At 40.4% G+C, this 25,031-nt stretch overlaps 1 protein-coding gene and 1 long non-coding RNA gene across 2 annotated transcripts; one reads left to right on the forward strand and one right to left on the reverse strand.

The window, feature by feature from the left end:
* Nucleotides 1-238: 238 nt before the first annotated feature.
* foxf1 (forkhead box F1) lies at nt 239-3,529 on the reverse strand. Its single transcript, XM_058089715.1, has 2 exons — nt 2,278-3,529; nt 239-1,559 (listed from the first exon to the last, which is right to left on the reverse strand). Exons 1-2 carry the CDS (start codon nt 3,260-3,262, stop codon nt 1,393-1,395), a joined length of 1,152 nt encoding a protein of 383 aa, XP_057945698.1. The 5' UTR covers nt 3,263-3,529; the 3' UTR covers nt 239-1,392.
* A 571-nt stretch (nt 3,530-4,100) lies between these two features.
* LOC131139810 (uncharacterized) lies at nt 4,101-12,669 on the forward strand. The gene is made up of 3 exons (XR_009132301.1): nt 4,101-4,305; nt 8,292-8,501; nt 10,859-12,669. It is a non-coding gene; the product is annotated as an uncharacterized LOC131139810 (long non-coding RNA).
* The last annotated feature ends 12,362 nt before the right edge of the window (nt 12,670-25,031 follow it).

A 25,031-nucleotide genomic window follows, 5' to 3' on the forward strand; every position in this document is an offset into this window, starting at 1 on the left:
TTATTTTTAAAAAATCAAGTTATAACCAGAAAGAACTTTGAATGCATCCACTTTCAATTATTATTTATGTTGTAAAATCAACCCTCAGCTCAAGCTTTGAATTTTAGCCCTATTAAACAACACTGTTGTACGGATGTACGTGTTTATCATTACAATAATATTTATAATATTGAATGTATTCACATTATAGCATTATGTTTGTTTTTGATGATTGCATGCCCTTACTGGTTCCCATTAGACTACAGGTGTACACCTAATGTTATATCATGCAGATATAATTATGCCTTTGCATAAATGAATTTCGTGTGTGGTTTTTAAAAGATATTTTAATTTTGTAATATTGAAATTAATTTCAAAAACAAATGAATCACCAGTTTTGCATCAATTAAGCTTAGTTTTTTTATGGAATCGTTTGACACTACATTGACAAAATATTGTCTGAGGTCATTTTCAGCCCTATCCAAGAAATTCTCATCTTACTGCAGTGCACCTTTTTGCAAAATAAGCAAAAAATATAATCAGATAAATTAGACTCAGTCAGATTGAGTTTTAATTTGTTCAAGTGTTTGACTGACAACATTTAAACATCTCCTTTTTGGGGAAATTTGGGCGTGAAAAGCCCAACAGATGTATTTTTTTTATTATTTCTTACAAATTGTAATAAAGATGGCCCTCGCTAAATTCTCCAACAGTATAGAATAATACACAGTGCTGACATGAATGGTCTAACCTAACGACATAAACGGTGCTTACATTATATCCTCCATTTTCATTTTAAAACTAATTACAAGCCTCCTGACAAATATTGCCAATAAAGCATAACACCTCCTTGGCCAATTCGCCTGAAATTAAAAAAATGCAGGCTTTTAGAATAAATAGAAAGTTGCGCTTATAGGCTATTCAAAAAGTGCCTTAATCATTTGTATACAGTATAATGGACAAATAAATGAAATGTCCACAATTGTTAATGTCACTGGAAGTCCAAAAAAAGAGAGTGTAATATGCAAAAGTAAAGTAAAAACAGAAAATTAGACTTGTGCATTTTTACATGATGGAAGAAAAATAATAAACGCTGGACAAAAAGGTGTGAGTGGTAGTCATCCGCGCTGCAGGACTTAGTACCAAACATCAGCAGAGGTCTTCTACCCTGCTGCTCCTTGATGACGGCATGTAAAAGTTTGTATTATTATATATTATTATTATTATTATTGTTATCATCGTCACTGTTGCTCTTGTCGATATGTGTGTGTGAGAGTGGTGGAGAGAGGTGGAAGACGAAAAAAAAGTAGTCCGCGCTCTTTTTGTGAGGCCTTCGCGTCCCTCGGTGGTTCCTCTTCCTTCTCATTGCAGCTGAGCCGAACCCAGCTTGCCTGCGGGCCACGCCGTATAGCATCACATGACGCACGGCTTGATGTCCTGGTAGGAGACCTGCTGATGGTGATGGTAATAGGAGCCGCTGCTTGGTGAATGCATGGCGGAGGACGTCATGGCGTTGAAGGAGAAGACGAACTCTTTCCGGTCACACATGCTGGGAGACTGGGAATGGTACCGAGGGATGCCTGCAGGTAAACAATGAGGGTGAGTTAACTCATATTTCGATCTAGCTCCATGTATTTAAGAGCATGTGACACTCCTCTAGAACTGTTATATAAAAAGCAAAATGATATGACATGAATATGTCATAATAATAAAGTCAGGTACCAAATTTTAGTTATTTAAATAAATAAATTTTAACCAATATGAGATTAATTTACTATTTTCTAAATGCATGTCCCCTATGTTGGTCCAAAGCGTGCATGTATTTATTATGTATGTGGTCAAAAAAAATACAAGTTATACTAAATATCAAAATTCAATTACAGGCTTTAAAACAATTAACGTGTACTTGTTTTCGCTGTGAGACAATAAATGTTTTTTTAACCAATATGAAATGACGTTAGTATTCCATGAATGCATGTTTAGTTGGTTAAAAATGGAGCCTTCAAACGGCAAATCAAACACAATAATTTGGAGCTCTCTCGAGCTTCCATTTAATTTAAACCTGTATTTGAAATACTTTTATGTTCAGTTAAGTGTCCAGTTTAATGACGCATGTAACCAAGCACTCGCAACCGTTTTAAAAGTGAGTTCCTCCGTTCAAGGCCCATGCTGGGCATAAGGTCAGCCAACCACTTAATAATTATGTTGCAAGTCTTTGTTTGCATTTTTCCACACCATCTGCTATAATGTCACCCCAGAGTGTTATTACGACTTAATGTTATTATCCAAGGAGCCTACCTTGTAAGTCTGTAGTCGTGTGGCTGTTCTGGTGCAGGTAAGGCTGCTCCAGTGTGTGTGTGGGCAGGCTGGGCTGCAGCGGGTTGGCTCCCGGGTTGCACGGAGAGAGAGGCTGTTGCTTGATGTAAGAAGCCCCGTTGTTCAGACTGGCCGAGGCCGGAGATGGAGCCCACGCCGAGGCCGGGCTGGAGTAGACCGGGTGCGGCTCCATGACACCACCGCTGGTGAGCAGAGGCGAGGCGGAGTTGTCGTGGTGGGGGTAATCTCCACCAGCGGTGGGTGCAGTGCAGCTCCCCATGTACGAGTGTCCGCTATTGGCCGACAAGTGCGTCATGGAATGGCCGGAGAGAGCCATGCTCTCCATGTTTCCCGCCAGGTGTCCGTTCATCATCCCGATCCCGCTGTCCAGAGACAAGCTATTAGGCGGACACGATAGCCCCCCTCCGCTGCCCTGGAAGTTGTATGAGTCTGGGATGTGGTTGAAGCCCAAGCCGTTCATCATGCTGTACATGGGTTTCAGCGCTTGGCACTTGCGCCTGAAGCCTCTGGGTCTCCTCCTAAAGGAGCCCTCCTCGAACATGAACTCACTCGCAGGGTCGATAGTCCAGTAGTGGCCCTTTCCCGGTCGACCAAGACCCTTGGGCAGCTTGATGAAACACTCGTTAAGGGATAAGTTGTGGCGCACTGAGTTCTTCCACCCTTGGTAGGAACCCCTGAAGAAGGGGAAGCGGCTCTGCAGGAACTGGTAGATTTCACTTAGGGTGAGTCGCTTGGTGGGAGAGCTCTGGATGGCCATGACTATGAGGGCGATGTAGGAGTAAGGAGGTTTCTCCGGTCGACGGATGCCTGCGTTTGTCTTTTTGGCTTTCGTGGTGGAGGAGGCGGTTTCCATCACCGCGGTCTGTCCGTGCGCCTTGTCCGGAGCAGACATGGGGCTGCTCTGGGCAGGAGTCTGCGCTTGTGGCTGCTGGATCTCTGCCGTCATGGGTTAGACCTTGCTCACCTGGATACAAGAGCAAAAATGTGCGTCTTGCGCCTCCACGGCACCTTCTAGTCCAGACAAGGTCAACTCACTGGCATAAAGAGACAAAATAAGCGCGTTTGTGAAGTGCACAAGACCGGAGGGATCCTGACCAACTTTCTCTTCTATGTGATTCGCCTCGTTTAAAAGTTCTCCGTAGAGGGAGCAGAACAGGGGTCGCTTTCCACTTCACTTGCTGCGTGTTGTCCTGCTGAGTTTTTTACGTATCTGTTGCCATCAGCGCAATGGAAGCTGCATGCCTTTTTGGCCATCCTAAAAAAGTGGGACCCGCCCAGTTCCCCTCCTACTCCAATGGTGGGCTGTAAGCTTGCACATCTGGGTGCACTCACTTTTTCTTTGGATTTTTTTTTAAAACTTTGCTTATTTGAAAAATATTATTCTATCTTCTATAGAGTTTTTAATAACCTGCATTGTCAATTGTGTTAGATGTTGCAATTGATTTGTGCATTGGCTTAGAAATGATCTTACTATTTATTTGATAATAAAATATTATTGTAAAATATTATGCCTGTTTTTAAAGCTCAGTGCAAATCATGTTGGTGCATCCCCATTAGGAAGGTGCCGTATAACATGATTTCATAACATATTTTTATACACTTAATGTCTAAAGTATTTTTTCCAAAGAGCATGCTCCTCATATTTAAAACCACCCTCCCAATTTCTGCACAAGATAAACAGGCGAGAGGGCAGGATGTTTACACAGCAAAATGTAAACATGTTCCCTCTTGAAATAAAGAAAAAAATCAACTAAAGCCCAATTCAATCAGCTAATAGTCAATCTCGTGAGATGTGCCCTCATACTGCAGAAGTAGGAGCTCTTTTTTGTGTGTGTGCACCGGAATATTGTTTGTATAAGTCATAATATTTATGCAGAGGACGCCTGAGGAGTGAAGTGGATTTGCTCTGCCGGATTCTGAGCTCACAACCTCGGGTGGAGACCATGCGTCGACTGCTTGTAGACCTGCTGGGACCATCGGAATGAAGAAGTAAGTTATATTAACACCACTTCCATTTAGCTTTAGTGATACCCACCTCATGCATAGCTTAAATATATAATCACGATATTTCTATTGACACTATTCTTCATTCGACCTTTGAATGGAGTCACTTTTAATGCAGCAGTGCATGCAGTCCATGTTGATCAGTTTATATGCGAAATCTTGACAGTAATTTGCTTATTGTTCCCTGGAGAGCTCCATGGCAGCACTCTGCAACCTCTCTCCTGACGGTGAGCACCTCCAGTCTACTACTGTTCCTATTAAAGACCCACTCTTACACATAATTTTGACCTAGCACTCTTGTTATGGACATGTGTGCCTGTGCGTAAAATTTGGATGTGCGTAAAAGTTGCTCTCATTCTTGTGAGCTTGGCGTCACGTAACAAAACAAATTCCTCATACATATGGCTCTTTATTCGATTTTTACAACCCTCTCAGTCCAAAACACAAAAAATTCGATTGCCTTTTTTGTTTCAAGCACGCCACTGCGTCATTTCCAAAATGTCATTATCAAGGTGAAGGTGACAGAGGTGCTCCTGTTAGCCTCCGAGCCCATGCATGGATAAATGAATGTTCATATTGTTTTAACCGCGGTGCCTGCGCGGACATTGGCCTAGATTTTGTCAAGGGTGGAAAAGAGAGGGAGGGGGCACACATTTATCAGAGAATGGGACCACCCAACGCGCACGAAGCGGGGGCATGCACGCTCCCGTTTCTCTGCATTTAATTACCGTTGATGACTTCATTCCATTAAGATTTCTCCACCAGCACCCCCAAACACACACGCTTAGCTTTTGTGTATTTGTGTCTTCCCCCCCATGTAGAAGTCAACCAATGTTGTCTAATATACTTTATATAAAGTCACACCATTTGCTACAGCTAAATTAACTCATTTACAAAGTTAATATCGCAGATTGTAATATTATTAAGTTATAATTTTGGGGGTTTTCTGTTGTATTGCGCATAGTTTTTCCTCAGATGATATGACTGTTATTGTACTTTTATCTTTGTTAAGGCTGATTTTCTTATGCTAATCTTGTGCATCACAATCAAAATGTTATGTTTTTAGTGACACCGTCCAATGGATCCAATGGATCTCCTTCAGTTGAACTCGATAGTATGACTATTGGAAAAAATATGCATTTAAACTAATTTTTATTTGTGCATAAAAAGACAGCAAAGGAAAGAATAGCCTAATGGTGTCGCAAGGCAGATTGTGTTCGTCACTGAGCATTCATGCACTTTTTTTGTTTCCATGACGTCCCCATTATGAAATATTGGACAGCTCTGCATTCCCAGGAATGCTGGTCCACTTAGGTGGAGGTACACCGCAGAGTGCACAGTCCCGACAGGCCTTCCGGACCTTATTTACTGCAATGAACCCCACGTAGTCCCCCGGTTGGAACACACTCAACGTGTCCACGACAATCTGATCATCACTTTTCCCGCTTTACGAAAGCGTTTAGATTTACTTTTGTTGTACATTATATATCAATTAACTTTAAATTTACCTTTTGCTCTTTTGAGTAGCAATCATGGCCTGTTTTGTTTATAATAATCGGGAGAAAAAAAGTTTCAGTCCTCAATGAGGCAACACAGGATTATCAAATACATAATAAATATACATGAAAGAGTTTCAAATTATTAATACACTTGGTATCACTTGTTATAATGAACATAATCAATAGAAGCATATACAAAAAAACTATTCTGCAGATGGATCTTTATTGCCATAGCACAAATTCTACTATAAAATTAAGACGTAACCCTTTCACGTAAAAAAGGATAATACAAGATAATAAAATACATATGATAAATATATTGGTGGAAAAGACAAAGCCAACAACTTTGAAACCTACTGCAAATATGCATGGAGCAGCGGAAATATATGAAAATGACACGGAGAAGTGCAAACAATCACTAAACTAAATAAAAGTAAAAACGAAATTACATTGACTAAGAATTATTAACAAAAAAATATAATATATATAATCATAACCTGGGGAATGTTTTTTTCTTCAAAAGTACATTATATATTAATGTATATATTAAATATGTTCAACAAAAATACACAACTTCATGAATACTGCAATATTATGTTTACCAATTCTCAATCCACTAAATATAAGCTATTTTGTTATTTTATTCACCTTAATTGAAAGCAGTGTGATGTGGCTCGTGGAGCCCTCGTCACTTTCCCTCCGCTGTAGGTGGCCGTGTATATTTTCCTTCAAGTGCTGTTTATGTGAACGAGAAAGGACGGGATTGCTCGCAGACCGCTGATTGCGCGCTTTGGGTCGCTATATGTGAATGTGAAAAGTATATTTGATGGCCTCTACCATGCAGCTGCATGCAGCATTTATTATAACGACTAAGCCTTGGTGCTCATCTTCTTTCGTTTATTGCCCATAGCGCGCCAGAAAGTAGTTCCTACGCAGAGGGCAATAAGCACTGCAAGAGGCCATGAAACCATATACGGTCACAGACTAGCATAACAATGGGGACACTAGACTGGGACTGTGATGCTCACATTTGATTGACACTATCAGAGTGGTATTCATTTCACTATATCTTTATTATTGTAGTGTACTGCATCACACTGAAGTTAATCAAAACTAAATCAATTATCATTTCTTTCAATTACTAAGCAAAGTTTTGGATACAGTTGGATATTATTACATTATACATGCATAAGTATAGCAGGAGCTCCTGGGTATTATTTAACAGTTGAAATATATTTATGTTGTATTTTTCTCAATCACAAACACGCCATGCATGTGTTTTATATGCTGTCATGCAAGATGCTGACCTTGCAATTGTGATAAAAAAGAAAAGCAACACAAAATGCCATAAAGGAAAGAACAAAACATGATATTATATAAGTAAAAAATGTAAAATCTCCCTTTTCAGTAAGATTGGAGTTCAATGAATCACTGAGTTGTGTTTACACAGAATAAAATTTCTTTGCACTATTGTTACATTAAAAAAAATCTACATTATATAATCATAAATATATATAAAGTGTTGTCATTGCTGACAAGAAAAATGTACAATTGATTGCTCTTCATGCTGTGTCATTTGTCATGCATGGATACAATGGAAAGAAAGCAACTCTTCAAAAAGTTCCAAATACCATAGTGTCCAGAAATAAGGTTAATTCACTTGCAGTAAAAATGGGACACATACCTACTCATTGCCCAACAGCCCAACAGGCAAAAAACTATGGAAAGATCCAAAGCATAAAGTAAGATGTTAGGAACACACAAACATGCCGTCATACCGTATCAAGGTTAGATAAATGCTGAAAGTAGAAGGACCGTTTAAGGAGACTACATTGTTCAGTGTCTATTTATAATCCAACATATATATATAGTATTTTGTTAACTGTATTTTTATTATAATATATTTTTTTCTGTATGGAACAATACAAGTAAAACAAAATAAAAATCAAGAATTCATGAAGATACAGATTCAGATCTGGGAGGGGCTAGATAAAAACTGATGAGACTTACATTCTAAGTATTTTTGTGCGTATAATATTTAAATCCAAGGCAAAAATAAATTATTCATGAAAATGTGAAAGTTTTTAGGCACATACTGCATCTTTTGATGCTTCTTTAGTTTTGCAAAAAAAAAAAGAAAATGTAATACATTACATTGAAATATGTGCACGTATGCATGATATGTATAGTGTATGTGTGGATGTATATATTGTATACACACACACCACAGGATACTGTATGTTATAATATAACCCATCTGTATGATAAGTTATATGATACGTTTCTGCTTCTATGTATACACTTCAAGGACCCCAATTTAGAAATGTGGATCCTTGAAACCCAGACATGTTCACGTATGACCAAATTAACATATAAACTACAATAAATACACAATATTTAAGACAACACAAGAATCAAAAAGCCCTATGTCATCATCTTGCTTCATTTCTTGTACTCTGACGTCTCTTGCAGGCATGCTGGCTCCGTCCCACAGCGGGTCTGTCCCACACACTGAGTGGGAGCCATTTAATGCTGCCCCACCCTGTGGCTCAGTCAGCACACCTCCCATGCAGGGCTGGTCCATCCCGGTGTGACTGATGCTGCTATTGAGCCATCAATAATAGGAGATGAGACAAAAACCGCAGCGTGGAGGACATGAGGAGACTCGGACCACCACAGCAGGTTAGTTTGTTGAAGCCGCCCTAATGGCAGCAGGATGGGGAGTGCAGTGCATGGCAACATAGACTCCAGCTTGGGTGTTTAGATGAAATATTCAGTGTTTACTTGTAGCCCTCCATAGGGGGATTTTCCTGTGGTAAGTTGATTCGGAAGAAGCAATTAAGAATTCCCAAACAGTCCACCACAATGGGAGATATCATTCTGTCAATATAAGTTGGATATTTTCAAATCTGCACCCAACTGAAGCCACATGCATACAAACCACACATATAACAACGTAGGGTGGATGTTGGGGGGCATCCTAGTTTGCTGTCATGGATCTTCTACCATGGAGAGCTTTGGTAGCATCCAACTTGATACTCTAGAACGTCCTCCTTGTCTGTGGGAAGGCATGGCCCAGGCAGCAGCGGTTGGAATCAGTCAGGAATGTTCTGGGATGGTAACTGGATTCGGTCGTAATGCCCCAGCTCTCCACAGCGGAGCATGAGGGTGGGAAAAAGGCCGAGAGCATTTCCTGAGTGGAGGGGGGTCCCAGCGAAGCATCACAGGCGTGGGCATTATGTGACAGCCACCCTGCCAGGCCTCAGCCTTCCATCCCACATGAAGAGTGGCGAGGACGGAAAGACGGCCTGGAGAGGCTGCAATTAAAACATGTGGCAGTTTTGTGTCCAGCGTGAACCTGTGAAGGGTGGAAAAAGGAAAAACATGAAGTTTAATGTAGTGGCATGCAGAGGTTGTAGTGGCAGAACGTCAGAGGTTTTGGCTACTCGTTGAAATGTGAGTCTACACGTCCTAAAAACTCCAAACGTCTACTGGAAGTCAAACAAAATTCTTTTCCTGGAGGCTCTGTTTGATTTTTGATTTGCTCAGATTTAGAAATAAACTCTTCTAGTGTGAAACTGTTACCACTAAACCTTCACTTAGTGTACAGGAATGCATTTGCATGAAGTCTAGCTTGGTGATGGTTGCCCAATGAATGATGAAGACGTCCACTCTTACTTCTAATATGGCTTGAGAATACAATCCGGGAGCAACAGGTTTTGCTGTATTTCAGGTTGTATGTGCAGTATGAATTACGGTGGTGGGGGCTTTTCCCCTTTATTAAATTCCCGAGTCATCACAGTTTCTTTCTGCCATCAATGGTACCCTTATGTTGTGGTATCAACAATAAATGAAAAAAAAGCTGAACACATATGCAGTCAGTTGTATTTACAGTAGTGTAAAACTGCAAGACATCATACCCCCCGTCCCTGGATGAATAGGAGCCAATTATTAGGCACACCACATAGCTTTGATACAGCTATTGCATAGGATCTTTCATAGGATTCTGTATTGTCTGTATATAGTATGTTCCTATATTGGCATGCGTGTGTGTTCGGTTGTCTAAAGCAGTGATTTTCAACAACTGTGCCACGGCACACAAGTGTGCTGTCAGAAATCGTCAGGTGTGCCATGAGGAATTATTCAATATTACTTTTTTAATTAACATGTATTAATAATTTTCTGCAAATATTATGTCATTGTCGCATGTCATTGGTGTAAAGACTGGCAGAGCAATGTAATATTCGTCCGTGTGGCAACACGTAGCTGATTGCCTCGTTCCTCTAATAGACTTAGTGATGCACGTGAGAGGTAGTGGTGACATTTTGTAACATTGTTGGTTAAATTAGTATGCGGATCAAAAGGATCTGCTGTGGCGAGTCAGGAAAAAGCTGAAAGAAGCAAATAACATTGGTTTTTGGTGTGCCACAAAATTTTTCCAACGTAAAAAACGTGCCGTGGCTCAAAAAAGGTTGAAAAACACTGGTCTAAAGGAAGGTTGTCATCCTGGAAGGACTCTTCAACACTCATGCCGTAGATGTCAAAGCGCTTTTTATTTCCACCTGCTACCGGCCTATTTCCTGCTCTGCAACAATGGCACTGGGGAATCTGTAGAGTGCCAAGTGATTGATGTTGCACTGTATTTGGCCCTTATTCACATTGGGGTCTGACAGGAAGTGTCTGCTCCCCCAGCACAAGCCATGTGAGCCTGAAGTGATCAGGCCTTACTAAAGACATCCTTTCTATTCTAAAGTGTCATTCCTCTCCAAAGACAGGCTGGCAGCTGCACATAAACACACTTTTGGTGTCTTATAAATCAGTTGGAGAATGAATGAAGTTAATTGTCGCCACGCGATTGAACTTAGCCACATCCCCTCCTGCTCGCATCCAAGCATCACTCTTTTTACACGTCCCGAAAGATGAACAGACATACATCATAGCTACATTCTTTCCATGCAGCACAGCATTGACGACAATCTATCACCCTTTTCTCTCTCGCTCTCTATTTCTAACCATGTTTCTCTTTCTGCTTCCTCTAGACCCGAGTGGGCAGGCATGCGGCTTTGGCCACAGGAAGCTGTGAATTCTTTGGAGAATGGAAGATGTCTTACGAGCCCCCCACTCCCGCCCATTTGCTACCCCAGAATGACCCCTGACCCATCCGTATGTTTATATCAGAGCATGGAAGTGAGAAATAGTGATGAGTCACTCCGGCCGTGTGTTTACACTCCAAAGTCACGCAAGGAAGGAAATCAGCCACGGTCTGCTACAAGTGGCGAGCAGGGAGAGAGAATAGCTGCGGCCCACTCAGCGCCACAAAGGTGCACCTCTCCGTGGGCAGGATTTTAGGATTTCCTTTACCTGAGATCTGCTGCAAACCCTACAGGACAATGTACATGGACATTGCACTAAACAATTTGCAATGGACTGACTATATGCAGTATTTGATTGTAGTGTTTGATTTTTACAGTGTAAGCATCAAATGAATCCTGATAGGGATTAATTATGATTGGAAAAAAAACTATCCGTTCCAGGGTCAAACTATCACCATCATAAAACCTCTATTAACTCCACAGTTGCCATTTCTGAAAACAAAATTTCTGAAATAAAATGCTATCTCACAGCTTTAAGGCATACATTTGGGTGCCTACTTGTTGCCAGGCAGAATTACTGGGGCACAATCATTAGTGAGTAGCATATGGCTGTCCAATGAAAAGCATTTTTTTGAAAATCTGAAAATGCCCCTCGGCCATTCTTTTGAGTGACCATTTGATTATGAAGCTGTTGTTATCAAGAGAGAGCGTTACTCTACTTATGCTCTAAAAATAAACGTAACACCTCATTGCTTTCCACAGAGACACACACACACATACGCAGCCTCAATAAGAGCCCACAGCTTTTATTTTGGCAAGATTTCTCCTGGATTGTACCTCCTTGTCAGGGGCTTTGATTGATAGTTGTGTTTATCGCCGTATTATTAAGTAATCAGGGTGACCGCAGCAGAGCCTCAAGCTTCCACTTCAGTGCAAATTAAAGGTTTGCTTCATGTTTATTCTTGTGAGTTTTCTTAAAGAGATATATATTTATATTTATAAAAGCGTTTTATATAGGAGTGTCCTGATTGCTGCAGCCGCTTGGGAACATTTAGTGGGATGCATCCTCATCACGTACATCCATGCAGGACATTCACAGACCTGCTAGAGTGTAAACATCCTGCCTTTCAAGACAATTGTACATTGCTGTAAAAATTGTGTTAAATGACCATGGAGGTATATGTGCCACTTTTTGAGCGTAAACAATAAGTACTCAACAAAGGTGGGTGCTCACTTTTATAGAGCCTGCAACTCGCTTACGTTTTGTACGGGCTGAGTAAACAAAGTCAGGGCGACGTGGACATGCTGCTGAGTGTGTCCTGATGGAGACGTGCAGCTCTGTGGCACCGACTGAGACACTGGCAACTCTCTTGTTTGATGAATGGCCACTGGATCATAGGCCATGGATTTGGCTTATTTAAGAAGATTGTTCTCCAGACGATTTGGTTTAGGTACCAATGAGGTGACAAATGTTCCATAATGTTGGAGCCATGATATCAAGACAAATAATTTAATTCTATTATTGTAGTTATGATACCTTTTTGGAGTTTACCCGGGTGTGCTACTTTATATAAATCCTGCTGCACTGAAAAACCTTTATTCATATTGGCTGTGTGGGGGAATTTTTGTTATACAAATTATGTTCTTTATAGTCATATTAAGAATTGTATCCAGACATGGGAAAACAAATGTAAAAAAATGTTGGTGTAATGCAATAATACATACATGTAATACAGTAATTAAATGAACACTGCTTACTGTTTGTTACTGTTTTATTAGTTTTTAGTTGTCTAATAATTTAATATGGTCAATAAATGAACACATTTGAAATCTACAATTACTATTTTCTGACACTATTTGGAAAAAAAATGTTCGAAATTCATATGAACAAGCGATGAATGAGGTTGCAGGATTACAAAATAATGTACAATATACCAAATATATTATAGTTTATATAAGTTTAAAGTTTACCTGATGCTTTTATGGTACATGCTGCTGTCTTTTGTTGTTCAATTCCCGGCCAGGGCCCAGACACCCAGCCACTGGAGATTTCCAGACTGGTCCTAGGCCTGGATAAATGGGAGGGTTGTGTTAGGAAGCATTCAGCGTAAAAACCAAACCAAACAAATCTAGCAATTGGCTCGCTGTGGTGACCCCTGAACTAGAAAAGCCGAAAGACAGAACAACATTTAAGTCTAAAGTTCAAGTTAAAAAAACTTGATATAAAGGATTTTTCCATGTTTCCGCTAAAACTCATGGGATAAAAATGAAAACACTCAAGCTGTTGGTGGTCTTGTTGTTTATTTCAAATGCCTTCTCCAACTCTTTGTGTCAATAATAATAATGAGTAAATCATTAATGACCACAAGCTTTTGCTGCCTAAAATTTATATTCGTATCCCTCCATTTTGACACAGCTCTATCCTGACATCCTATAAGTGCAATTTGTTTTGTTTGTGTAGTTGTCGACTCTATCGAGGGCATTGGTGAAAGACAGACGGCTGGCCAGACAGGCAACCACATGGTTTCGTTTGACGTCTGTTAATTCCAGGGAATCAATCCTAAATCACACCTATGGGATACACTGGGTGGATTTGCCTCTGATGTAGATTGTGGTGGTTTGCAGATGAAAGACAGTCAAATAAATAAAGCTGTGGCAAGCAGGCAGGGCTCCTCTGTCCACAGAGTACAACCATAATGGGATACATACTGACACCGCTGGAATGGCTAGAGTCCTGCTCCTTCTCTCTGTTGCTATGGAAACCTTCATAGTTTGAAATAGATGTGTCTTGAGAAACATACTAAGTTACTTAATGAGTGGAATAATTACCAGGAAAGAGTTCTGTTCCTTGTCACACTCTGCTGATGCTGTTTAATCCCTTAAATCCGTCACTGAATTAAACGGAGGTGTATCAAATAGCCATTTAACCTCCTCCAATATATCTTTTCATCAGCTTCTGTGCCCGTTGGCCTCCGGGAGTAAGAATAGTAATGGTAAGACAATACTAGCTTGTCTCATGCATGACACAGCTAAACTAGATTCCTATTCCCTACATGCTAATTAGTGGCGCACAACAATGCACTTTGGATGGCGAAACGACACCAGCGTATATTGTGACTTAAAACACAACAAGTGGCCGAGCAGTTGGCTTGTTTGTTGCATTTCTCACTATAATTGATGGCTGTTTGTATATAAGTGCACACATGCATGACAAAATCAAGGCATTATCAACGTTGGTGCCAGGGAGGTGATTTATTCTGATGGCCGTAGACTCCAGTCTGATGCACTTCAACAAATCACAGCCCGAGGTCTGGCTAACCCCACACCACACTTTGTCTCTGTCTCCTCCATATGACCCCCGTGTTGACCATTGTGAGTGGATCCAGTCAGGACATCACCCAGGGGCGATGTCTGCATGTAAATGACTTTCCTCAAATGACTCATTAAGCTACCTTTAAGAATTTTATATAAGTACAGTCCCAGTGTGTGTGTGTTTTATCTGAGCATTAGCAGGCAGTGACCACCAGCAGTGCCGCCTGACCCAGGGGCTCAAGGTGATAAGACCACCATAACTCTACTTTATCCCCCCTCCTCATTATCTACCTCCATCCCAGATCTGCTTAGAGCCCTCGGGCCACTCGTAAGGCGGCCTTCCTCTCTCACATTCGCAGCCCTCTTTGGCCTGAAGATTAGTTAGGAGACACAAAGGCTCAGTTGAACTAACTCCAGACACTTGACATCTTTTTTCGTGTGAGAAAGGGTTAAACGTTTCACTTGATTTGTCACAAACACAGAGAACCATATTCCAACATGCGCTCCTGATTGACATTTTAAGGTTAAACTGCAAAATTTCAGATCTCCCACATCACTGAAGTAGAAACAACATTTAGAAAAGTGGACCTTTGCCAGGCGGGCATTGTGATCTGTAGTATTGTCCTGTTGAAGATTCCCACTTATTACCACACACGAGGGTCTTCAGTCATGAGTGATGCCCCCTGCAACATCTCCACATACCCAGCTACCGTTTGACATCCCTGCACAAACTGCATTGTTCCATTGAAAGAAAACGCACCCCAGGTATTGATGAGTCACTGTACTGTGTGGAAAACATCTGAGGTTTGAGCTCCTTGTCCTGCTGGTAATGTTGGAGGATATCAGGACCATCAAGGTTACGTTTTTTCAAATTCCAAATTGGCAATTTTGTGGTGTTGAAGCAGACAGGGCCTTTCAGGGCGAAACCCTTCTCTTGCATGTGCCGTCCAATGCTCGGCACCAGTCATTTGGATGGTCCCGTGTCTTGTTGGACAGCCAATCGAATCCTCCAGCTCTGGGCCAGTGACATTTTTTTTTTGGTCTACCACTTTTTTTGTTCCATAACCATCAGGATCTTTGAAGACGTTTAAAACAAAACACCCAACATCAGCACCAATGGCGCCTTGCTTATGCAGCTCAAAGAGAGAAAACGTATTTGCCTTTGCCATCAATGGATCATGACAGTGTGAATGTCAGACAGAAAAGCGTCTTTGAGTACTCTGAAAAGCACTATACAAATAAAATGTATTATTATTATTATTATTATTAAAATGTATTATTAAAATAATATTGAATAAACATATTTGCCAGGATTTTGGTTTTTAAAGGCGGAATCATTGAACCTTTTATCAGCTGATGAACATATTTCAATTTAACGCTAGTGTGCTCACAGTCCCAAAGATCTACCCTCGACTATAAACACAGATAATATACACAGTATTTAGTCACCACAGTCATCTGATGAAGTATATGATATTAAGAGATGTTGAGTTTCATAATTTGTATTTTAGATCAGATTAGTTCTTGAGGGATTTATGGTTGCTGCAGTGGCGCCTGGATGATAACTTTCATATAATACAAAGAGCTTTGTTTGTTGTTAACGTGCACAACATACAGTTTGAGTTTAGAATGCTGAATATGAATATCATATTTTATATTATTAGATTGTTTCCTTTGTCTCTGTAAATTGATGCTCTAATAACTGCATGCAGGCCATTACAAGCCCATCAGATGGCCCATTTGTGTTTGTGTTTATTCATTCATTTTCTACCGCTTATCCTCACGAGGGTCGTGGGGGATGCTGGAGCCTATCCCAGCTGACTTTGGGGGTGAGGCGGGGTACACCCTGGACTGGTTGCCAGCCAATCACAGGGCACATATAGACAAACAACCATTCACACTCATATTCATACCTATGGACAATTTGGAGTCACCAATTAACTAATTAACCTATTAACCCAGTGAGGTGAGGTCTGCACGCTAACCACTCGTCCACCGTGCAGCCTGTGTTTGTGTTTAGCATACTGTATATTATAATTGTGCATTTTTTATGTATTAGTTAAGGCTGGATCATTGATTTGCAGCTGTGGTGCCACGTTCAATGACACGCAAATAATTTGTCCAAAAACACACTACACATTAACATTCAAACATTTAAAGCTGTACACGTCTTATTTCAACAGCTGTTCTTGCAAAGGGTGTATTTTACTTTTTGAGGCGGGATACACTAGTGACTGAAACTATGTGAGCCATGCCACAACAATGTGATATGTTTTTATGTATACTATATATACATTTTTTTATGGCGCTCGTAGAATGTGAAACCAAAGCAACCACTGTTGTAAATAAAGCACTTGCCAAACCATGAGTTTTTTACAGTTACAGTTATGTTGTTATATATCCTGAAAATCAATAGGGCAGATGCAAGAGACAGACCCCACACAGCGTTGAGCTTTCCCTGCTCACTCCCAATTGCTCCTCTGGAGAAGCTCCAAAGCTAGTTATCTGCTCCAACTCTGGGCTAAAACATGGATATCCTCTTCTCTTCTCATTTAGCAAACACCAACGAGAGATTCTCGGAAATAACTACAAAATGATTCATCCGGCTGACCTTTACCACATGTACTCATTTCTGCTCTGACGTATGAAAAAGAGACGAGAGAGTGATGGCGGTAGGGTGTGCAGATTTCTTGTTTTAATTTCTCAATTGGCTCTTAACTTGGGAGTCAAAGGTCGCTTTAACACAACCACTTTGACAAGACGAGCACCTGTTCCTCTCCCTGCAAGTTATGCTATTACAGTCAAGATGTAAACTTCTCAAAAGACCTGTACACACATGTGTAAACACTCACGTAAATACTGGAAAACACCGGCTGCCGTCTCAGGGAAAACACAAACACTGTCGACACCTTCTGCCCCCGTCATAAGCGGGTCGCTATCACCTGCCAGTACCGTCCTGATTAAGAGTCTTTGTTTGGAGCCTGATGCTTTGTTTGTGTGCAGATCTTTACCTTGTCTGTCATTCAATCCCTGAGGGTTCTCATTACGCTTCACTTAGTTCAGAGAAAGATGTCTTATTTAAACGGTGCACAGTTGTGGCGCACGGTTGTTTGAGGTGTCATGCTCATATTTTTAGGCTGTAAAAAACTTTTAATTCGTTGTCGCATTTAACAGGAATTAGCTGGAAATGTTTTTGGTAACGAAAAAATAACTCTGTAATTACCATAAAAAATAAAACGTGGTGGGACTTGATAGGAAAATAGAGACTACAAGCAATTTGCAGTGAAGCCTCGGTTAGCGTCCGCCTTGGTTAGCATGTTTTTCGGTTAATGTAAATCATACCCTGTACTGTGAATGTAGCTAAAGTGTTGCCGTGCGATACACCAAATGTGTAAATTTAAAAAAAGTAGTGAACACCCAAATTTTACTTTGGTTCACATACATCTTTCAGTCATTGTGAACAAGCAGCATACAGTGGAACCACGGTTACAGTTAGCATGTTTTTCAGTAAATGTAAAAAATTTACACCAAAATTTTACCTTGGTTCACACACATTTTCCGGTTAGTGTACAATTTTATTATTATTAATATTATTACAATATTATTAATACACTGTGTGTGTCCAACTGCGTTCTTAATGTACTGTTACCATGAAATGTTATGTTAGCACACTTAGCTTGCTAAAAAAATGGAAACAGGAACTGGAAGTCAGCTAACATTTTTATAGTTTTACAATTATACTTGATGATGTAAGAATATAATAATTTAAGGTTCCTTTTTCCTTCATTGAAGACGTGAATGTTCCCAAAAACACGATGTAGCAGTGAGACATGAGTTATTTGTTGAATTTGATATTGTTTTTTTTACCTTTTTTATCAAAATGCTGGCACTTGCAGCTATATTTGGGTCCATTTGGGTTTACTGAAATGAGAAACACTATTGAATTCAAGAAATAACTCATGGCAGAAGGTGCTGTCTTGCTGCACTTTGTGTCTTTGGGAACACTCTCGAATAATGTCTTCAGTGGAGGTAAAAGTAAACATCAATGTTCATGTATTCCTTTCATACATCATTTATGTGTATTTATGTGCATTTTTAATTGTTTTCTGCATGTAAAACTGAAATTGTAAAACGAGAAAAATGTTAATTGATTGGATTTGAATGGAGAAAAAAATATTTCTGTTAGCATCTAAAAGCTGGAGTATTCAGCTGCTGTGGACTCAATTCCCGGTCAAGATAAGCATGATAAAGAATGAATGCTTAGGTGGTGGAACTGTGAGTTTGGTGAAGTTTTGCAGGTGTAATAATTCGCTGATGAGACTCAGAAGAGACGAGTTGAGAGTAGTTGGTAAAACAGTCATTCCCAGAAGGGTAATTAAACATGATAGTTGACCTGACATTTAGGCTGGGTCATAGGGATTTAAAGAGCTGCTGTGCAATTAAACACTAGCTTTTAAAAAGCTTTGGCTTTAGTTTAATAAGAGAGTGACTCATGTTTTTGCATTTGTCACTAGATCTTTTTGTTGTTATGTCTTTAAGTGCTGTTTTGTGGTTTTCATTTTGGATCGGTTAAGAACCTTTTGCTTTATGTAGCTACAGTAGTGGTAATTGTGGAGGTTGTAGAATCACAACTTATGTAACATAGAAAAGAACTGTACCATTGAAGCAACAGTGTTTACTTCTTGGCGATCTATTATGTGAATGCATATTTCTGGCTCTAACGTATGTTACAGAAGGGCATACCCAGCAGCAAAAGATTTGTCCTTTAAGAAAAAGTAACTAAGGTGGATTCCAGGACGGAGTAAAATTAAATTAAATTATCCCACATTACCATCATCATAAATGGCAAAGACACAATAGCAAAACATCTTTTTGATATTAGGGTAGACCCAAGGCACACTGGAGAGACTATATGACCTATCTGGCCTAGGAATGCTGCGATTAAATCTTAATTAAAACAGAATTAAGCTAAAATGTCTACTTTCCATCACCACTGTCACAACCTGTGCCTGATACAACATTCAAATTAAATAGCATCGTCTTCCTTCTAAAGACTTGGCGCAATTTTCTGTGGCTTACTGAGAGTCTGTCTTGGTGAAGGCCTGTTATATGTTCACACTTGTGTTGGCCAAAAACCCCAAAGCCAGAGTCAGGAAACTGTCAACGTTACATTTAAAGACAGCTGCTTTTTGGATTTATTTCTGTCACATATTTGATTGCTGTTTTGATCAAATCGAACCATTTGTTCCAGTTAAATTCCTTCATCGTGTAGTTTCTATCAATCCATATTTGTCTTCATCACAACTCAAATGACATTTCTGCAAATGATTCTCCTTATCCTGTGGGATTTGCTACTGAGTCCGCCTGCTCGCCATGTGCGGTATCATGCTCCAAAAGTAACTTTGCAGCTCACAGCAACGCCGCTAATCCATACACGAGTAAAAGGTCAGATTGCTCACGAGTGCATGCGTGCATGTGTCTTGCTGCACCATTCGTTGTTAATTAGGTTTGGAGATGTTGCAGGCGAGCATGTGATTAAACGCAGTAGCTTGAATGTGAGGCTGTACAGAGATGCGAGGAAGCAGTCACGAAAGCCATCCCGGCATTCGGTGTGTGTGTGTGTGTGTGTGTGTGTGTGTGAGTGTGTGTGTGTGAACCGTCACTCCTGGCCTGACTGGAATGCTCCCTGCATGTTGTGGCCTTTCACTGAGCTTCAGCTTTATTAATCACCTTCCACAAGGTCTGATTTCTTGGACTCCCGCACTGCAACTGTGGCCTTGACACAAGAGCTTGCTGTCCAAGAACTCACAGTCTTTTCTTTCCTGCTGCATGTGGTTTTGCATGCGTGTGAGTGGTTGGGAAGGAAAGTACGTTTGACGTCTATGGTTAATGGTGAGCGGGGCCAAGGGGGAGGAGAACAGAGGAGGGTGTGCAGCTAGCAGCCCACGCTGGCAGACCCGATAAGACGGGTTGGCCCAAATGAATGGGGGTCAGCATCGTTGTCGTCGATCGAGGAGCTGCGGGGCATGGGGTGTCACTGAGTCACACAGACTGGGTGTGTAGACTTACATTGTTCTGAGGCAGCTCGGTCGTACGCCAGGGTCAAAACATTTTCTCACAATTGTCTCTAAGAAAGCGTACAGTCATGAATTTTATGCAACCATGTTATTGTGATGTACCGTCCTGGACTGCTAGAGGAAAACCTTGTTTTTTAAATCATCCAGGATTTTATTCCCTTCCACTCTCTTCCTGCAGGGTCATTGTCATTGGCTATCAGTGCTCTACATGTTAACCATTCTATGCAATAGCATGGATTGTCATCGATCTGTATCATAGTACATAGCGCCAGGCAAGTATAGTAGGTACTGTAAATGTACATTCACGCATCTGATTCAGCATGCTTCGGAAACTTTAGCTTCTATATTGATGTGGCAAAATGTTCCTTTGTGATGTCACAGAGGGGCAGACTTTCTTATATATAAACTCTCTGCACTCCCTCCACTGTTTATGTTGCTTGCAATGCCTCGAAAGGGAACGCCACATTTGTTTACAATTCCTAAATTCCACCAACTAGGGCAGTCAATCGATTAAAATATCTAATCTCATCTTTATTCCATAGTTAACGCAGAATTAATTGCATTTAATCACAGAAACTCGCCCACAAGTGTTCAGCAAATAGAAAATGTGAGCGTCTGAGACCTCTCACACTGGCACAAACATGTTTTTGTTTATTTGTGTCAGCTCAAAATAAGATTTGTTTATGTATGATAATGGTTTTCCATTCAAAATGTTTGTGAGTAAAAATGCTGATTTAGGAACATCCAGAAAGGATTATTATTAAAGGTTTGCCTCAATGCACCTTTCCTTCATGAAATGTACAAAGGAAAATACCTAAAACACAGGCCAATAGTCATAAAACATTTAATCCACGTTGCAAACTCATTGTAATTTCATTTCTCTTTTAAACAAATTAAAATACATAGAAATTAATAATTATATTACTGTACATATTATTTTATTACAATACTGTAACTATTAATTTTTGAATGCTTAATGCAAGCTGCGATTTGTCCTACTTTTTTTTACAGTCACCGAACGCACCTTGTACCGTCCTCCGATGCAAAGAGGGCTGTATGGATGTATTTGGATGCATTTTCCCCCTTTTTCTTTCACCTCATATTTGCTCCCAAATGTTGATACTATGCGGGAACGCACAAAGGTAAGACTCGATGATCTTGAGTGCTAATGTGCATCATTGTGGTAGTTCGATGCTAAATCGCTAATGCTAGCATAACACTGGGCTTCAGCCAGGGTCATCACATTGACAGCCCGTCAATAGCAGCTGTGGTTAGCAACGATTACTGTTGGTATTGGTAAACTAATCTGTTTCATGACGGTCCCTATTAGTGGGCGAACAATCCAACGATTGGTGAATTCTGCTTCACAATGATAGGAAGAGCCAACAATTGTAGGTGGCAGTTCAATTAAAAAATCAGCATAGAGAAGTAAAGGTGTAAAAACACCGGTTAGTTGGGCCACTCTTATGCCAAGATACCATTGTATATGACAGTAAAAACAATGCCTGCACTGCTCCAGTCTCTTGCAGGCAATGTAATCCGTGATAAGTCAAACACAGCTATAGTAGATAGAAGATTGGTCTTGTTGCAAGAGCCATCTGCCAGAGCTTTGAAGCTAACTTTACAAAATCAAAATACTCTTTTCTTTCTCAATTTCTTCTCAATATTTGTTCCAGCTTGAGGCTACAAACTACGGTGTGGACCGAGGGTCAAACAGGAGAAGTGCACGTAAGTCCAAAAAAATTGCCGCCATTAAAGGAAACATCCATTGCCATCCATTCTTGCTCTCTTTCCTTTTAATATCTGGCGTGGAATTATTTGGTTAAGAAAATATTGACTCCCATTGCACAAAACCCTCAAAACTGCCACAAACGCATTAATGAGAGCACACACCGCATGGAAATAATGTGATGTTGTGCTTTTGCGCATGCATGTAATCCCGTATGCTTTGTTTTCACATAAACAAGTCATATTTTTTTGGCAATGTTTTTTAACAACCACATGAAAACGACCACAAATTATCAGATTTTTTTTTGGCATTTTTTCCATCAGGTGACTTTATACTAAAAATAATTATTTTTTTATTGAATTTATTAACTTATTTGCTAATTTAGTCACTATTTTGCAGAGAATTACCAGTGGTGGTTTCAGTTCCATTTTATGCTTTGGTAAAAATGGGCTGAGTGGAAATACCCCAATGCAAATTTTTATTTGTCTCTGCTTTCTGGCATGGCATAGCTTGTTTATCTCTCCCCTGCTTTAAGCCTATGCTATTTTAACAGTGTATTTTTTCTTTTACATAAAGCATTTGTCTGAACGCTCTTGTTACCAGGCAATTCTGACAGTGTGACATAGCACTGGTTTGTCTTGGCTGCTACTCTGCAGCTATGGGCTACAGATGTTAACAGTATGTGTGTGTTTCCCAATTAAAGCATTAATCCAAATCAACCCCAAATGATCGCACAAATAGTGCCTTAATGAATGTGGAGGCCCGCTGCTCTTCCGACATATATTGCTCGTGTTACAATCTTTCTTCATGAAAGTCCATCTTTTCTCAGACTCTGGACTCTTTAATTGTCTTCATCACCTCTTCGCTTGGTCAACGTAATCTACCCCCTCTCCCCATGCTCCTAGGTGTGATTATTCACCCTACATTCCTTCAGCATGCATCAAAACTGCTCAATGGTAAATGTGGAAAAAGTGAATATGCTGACTAGAGGACAGAATTGCAGTGACACTTTTCGAGCATTCCACAGTATATTTTTTCTCACACACAACTATAGACACTTAACACAGAGAGATAGCACACCTCTCAATTAAAATCTTTGTGTCAGCCACAACTTTTATGGCACTTAAAGTAATTTGTGGGTCGCAATCACACACAATCACATCTCGCAACTCTTTCCGCAGCCCACCCACTCAAACACACCGATGTGCGCTCTCACACATGTTCAGGCCCCAAACATCCTGTTGGCGCTAACAGTAACTCATCATGTGTACAAACAAATGTCTGAAGGAGGCAGGACATGGTTCGCTCAACGACACCCACCTGCGCAGGTCAGACAGTTCACAACGCTTGCATCTTTCTGACCCAGTATTATATTATTGAAATAACTCTTCATTTTTTTCACCACACGCACCCACACGCTTTCATTTGGAAGCATAAATGAGCAATCCATGAAAACGTGGGTGGGAATGTGATATGAGCCACGGAAGGTCCCTTTAATGTTTGATGTACATGTTGGTAAAGGTGCAGATGGATGTGGCGTTCCAATATTGTGTCTCTTTACTGCTGACTATACTGTAGGCCTGCTTCAAGTGACCTGCATCACTCAACAGGCAATTTTTGAGCGCAAGTAGCATTGGCCACTGGATGAGCATGTCATATGTCATTGATTTATCCATTACGATGATGGAAACAGTATTTGTAGTGGCAGAATTAATCAAAATTGAAGCACAACAACTTGCCAAAAGTCTGCGCATTAGCTTATTGGGTTGCGTTTGTAGTTACCTCCGCCAAGCACAATGCTGCAGGGAAGTAGCCTGGACAAACACAGATCTAATATTCCATTTTTTTCTCACTTACATTTTGGCAGTGTTCTGCGCTCTGTTGAAATGCCATTTTAGTTCCTGAACATATTCAAAAAAGCAGGGTTCATTTACCATAAATACAGTGATTTCATTGTGATTTCACTATGTGTGTTACATTAACGCCCAGTTTGGACTCTTAGGAAAACAATCAGACTGCTCTTCCGGAATAGCAAACAAAAAACAGACTGTGTGCATATAGTATTTATACTGTATATTCTGTATATTTTGTATTTTTCATTCTTTTTTAATAGATGTGTCTGCACCTACTTCACCAAAGCAAATTCCTAGTATGTGTTTGATCATACCTGGCAATAAACCATTTTCTGATTCTGATTCTGATTGTTTATATATTGCTTGGGGTGTCAAATGGCAATATTTCTTGTATAGAGAAAAGCTGACTCATGAGAACAGGGAAGCTAGAAGTCTATCAAACTGTAAGCTACGGCATACAGCTATGGTAATGATAATACACATAGGTGCAATACGCAAGGCAGGATTGGAACACACTATAAAGTATACACTATAAACCAATCCACCGTCACTCCGTCACTGTTCTCTCTCTTCAGTGGTGTGCACTATTTGTTTTTTTATTTACTTGTGAAAGGGTGTGCACATGTGGACAGTGCCTGCATACATACGTGTACATGCCTTAATTGTAGAGACCACCACAAGTACAAAGCTCAGGTCATAAGTTGAACATTGCACGGCCCATGCAGGGATAACAATGACCAGCTCGGAGTAAACAAATATCAATATGGCTACCGGCAGGGCAAAGATGAAGTTCATCTGTAGCAAGCGATGCCAGATATGCATATCATATACTACGTGATGTGCTCATGTCCAGTGAACATGAAGGATGCCAGTGTTGTGTTGCAGTTGGATGTGTGGGTGTGTGTTCCTTTATACAGCAACCACACTTACCAGTACCAGTAGCCTGCTGTCATAACACATCCTGCCATTCTTCAATAGAGGTCAGCGTTCATTTTAAACAGACAGAGAGCAGATGCAAAGCCAAAGAGGCCACACAAGGCTGGGAGTGTGGCAAGAGGACGACAAAAGTGAAAGACAAAGTAGGACTGACTGAATGTAGAATAACTGCTTCATTACATCATTCCAATGAGAGTGGGTGGCGGATTATT

This window comes from Doryrhamphus excisus, chromosome 12 (genome assembly GCF_030265055.1).
Source record: "Doryrhamphus excisus isolate RoL2022-K1 chromosome 12, RoL_Dexc_1.0, whole genome shotgun sequence".
NCBI classification, from domain to species: domain Eukaryota; kingdom Metazoa; phylum Chordata; class Actinopteri; order Syngnathiformes; family Syngnathidae; genus Doryrhamphus; species Doryrhamphus excisus.

Bases quoted from the DNA above. Each gene is read 5' to 3' on its own strand.
- foxf1 (XM_058089715.1), bottom strand. From the start codon at position 3,262: ATGACGGCAGAGATCCAGCAGCCACAAGCGCAGACTCCTGCCCAGAGC. The intron at 1,560-2,277 runs GTAGGCTCCTTG...GTTTACCTGCAG, and splicing joins CACGACTACAGACTTACAAG to GCATCCCTCGGTACCATTCC.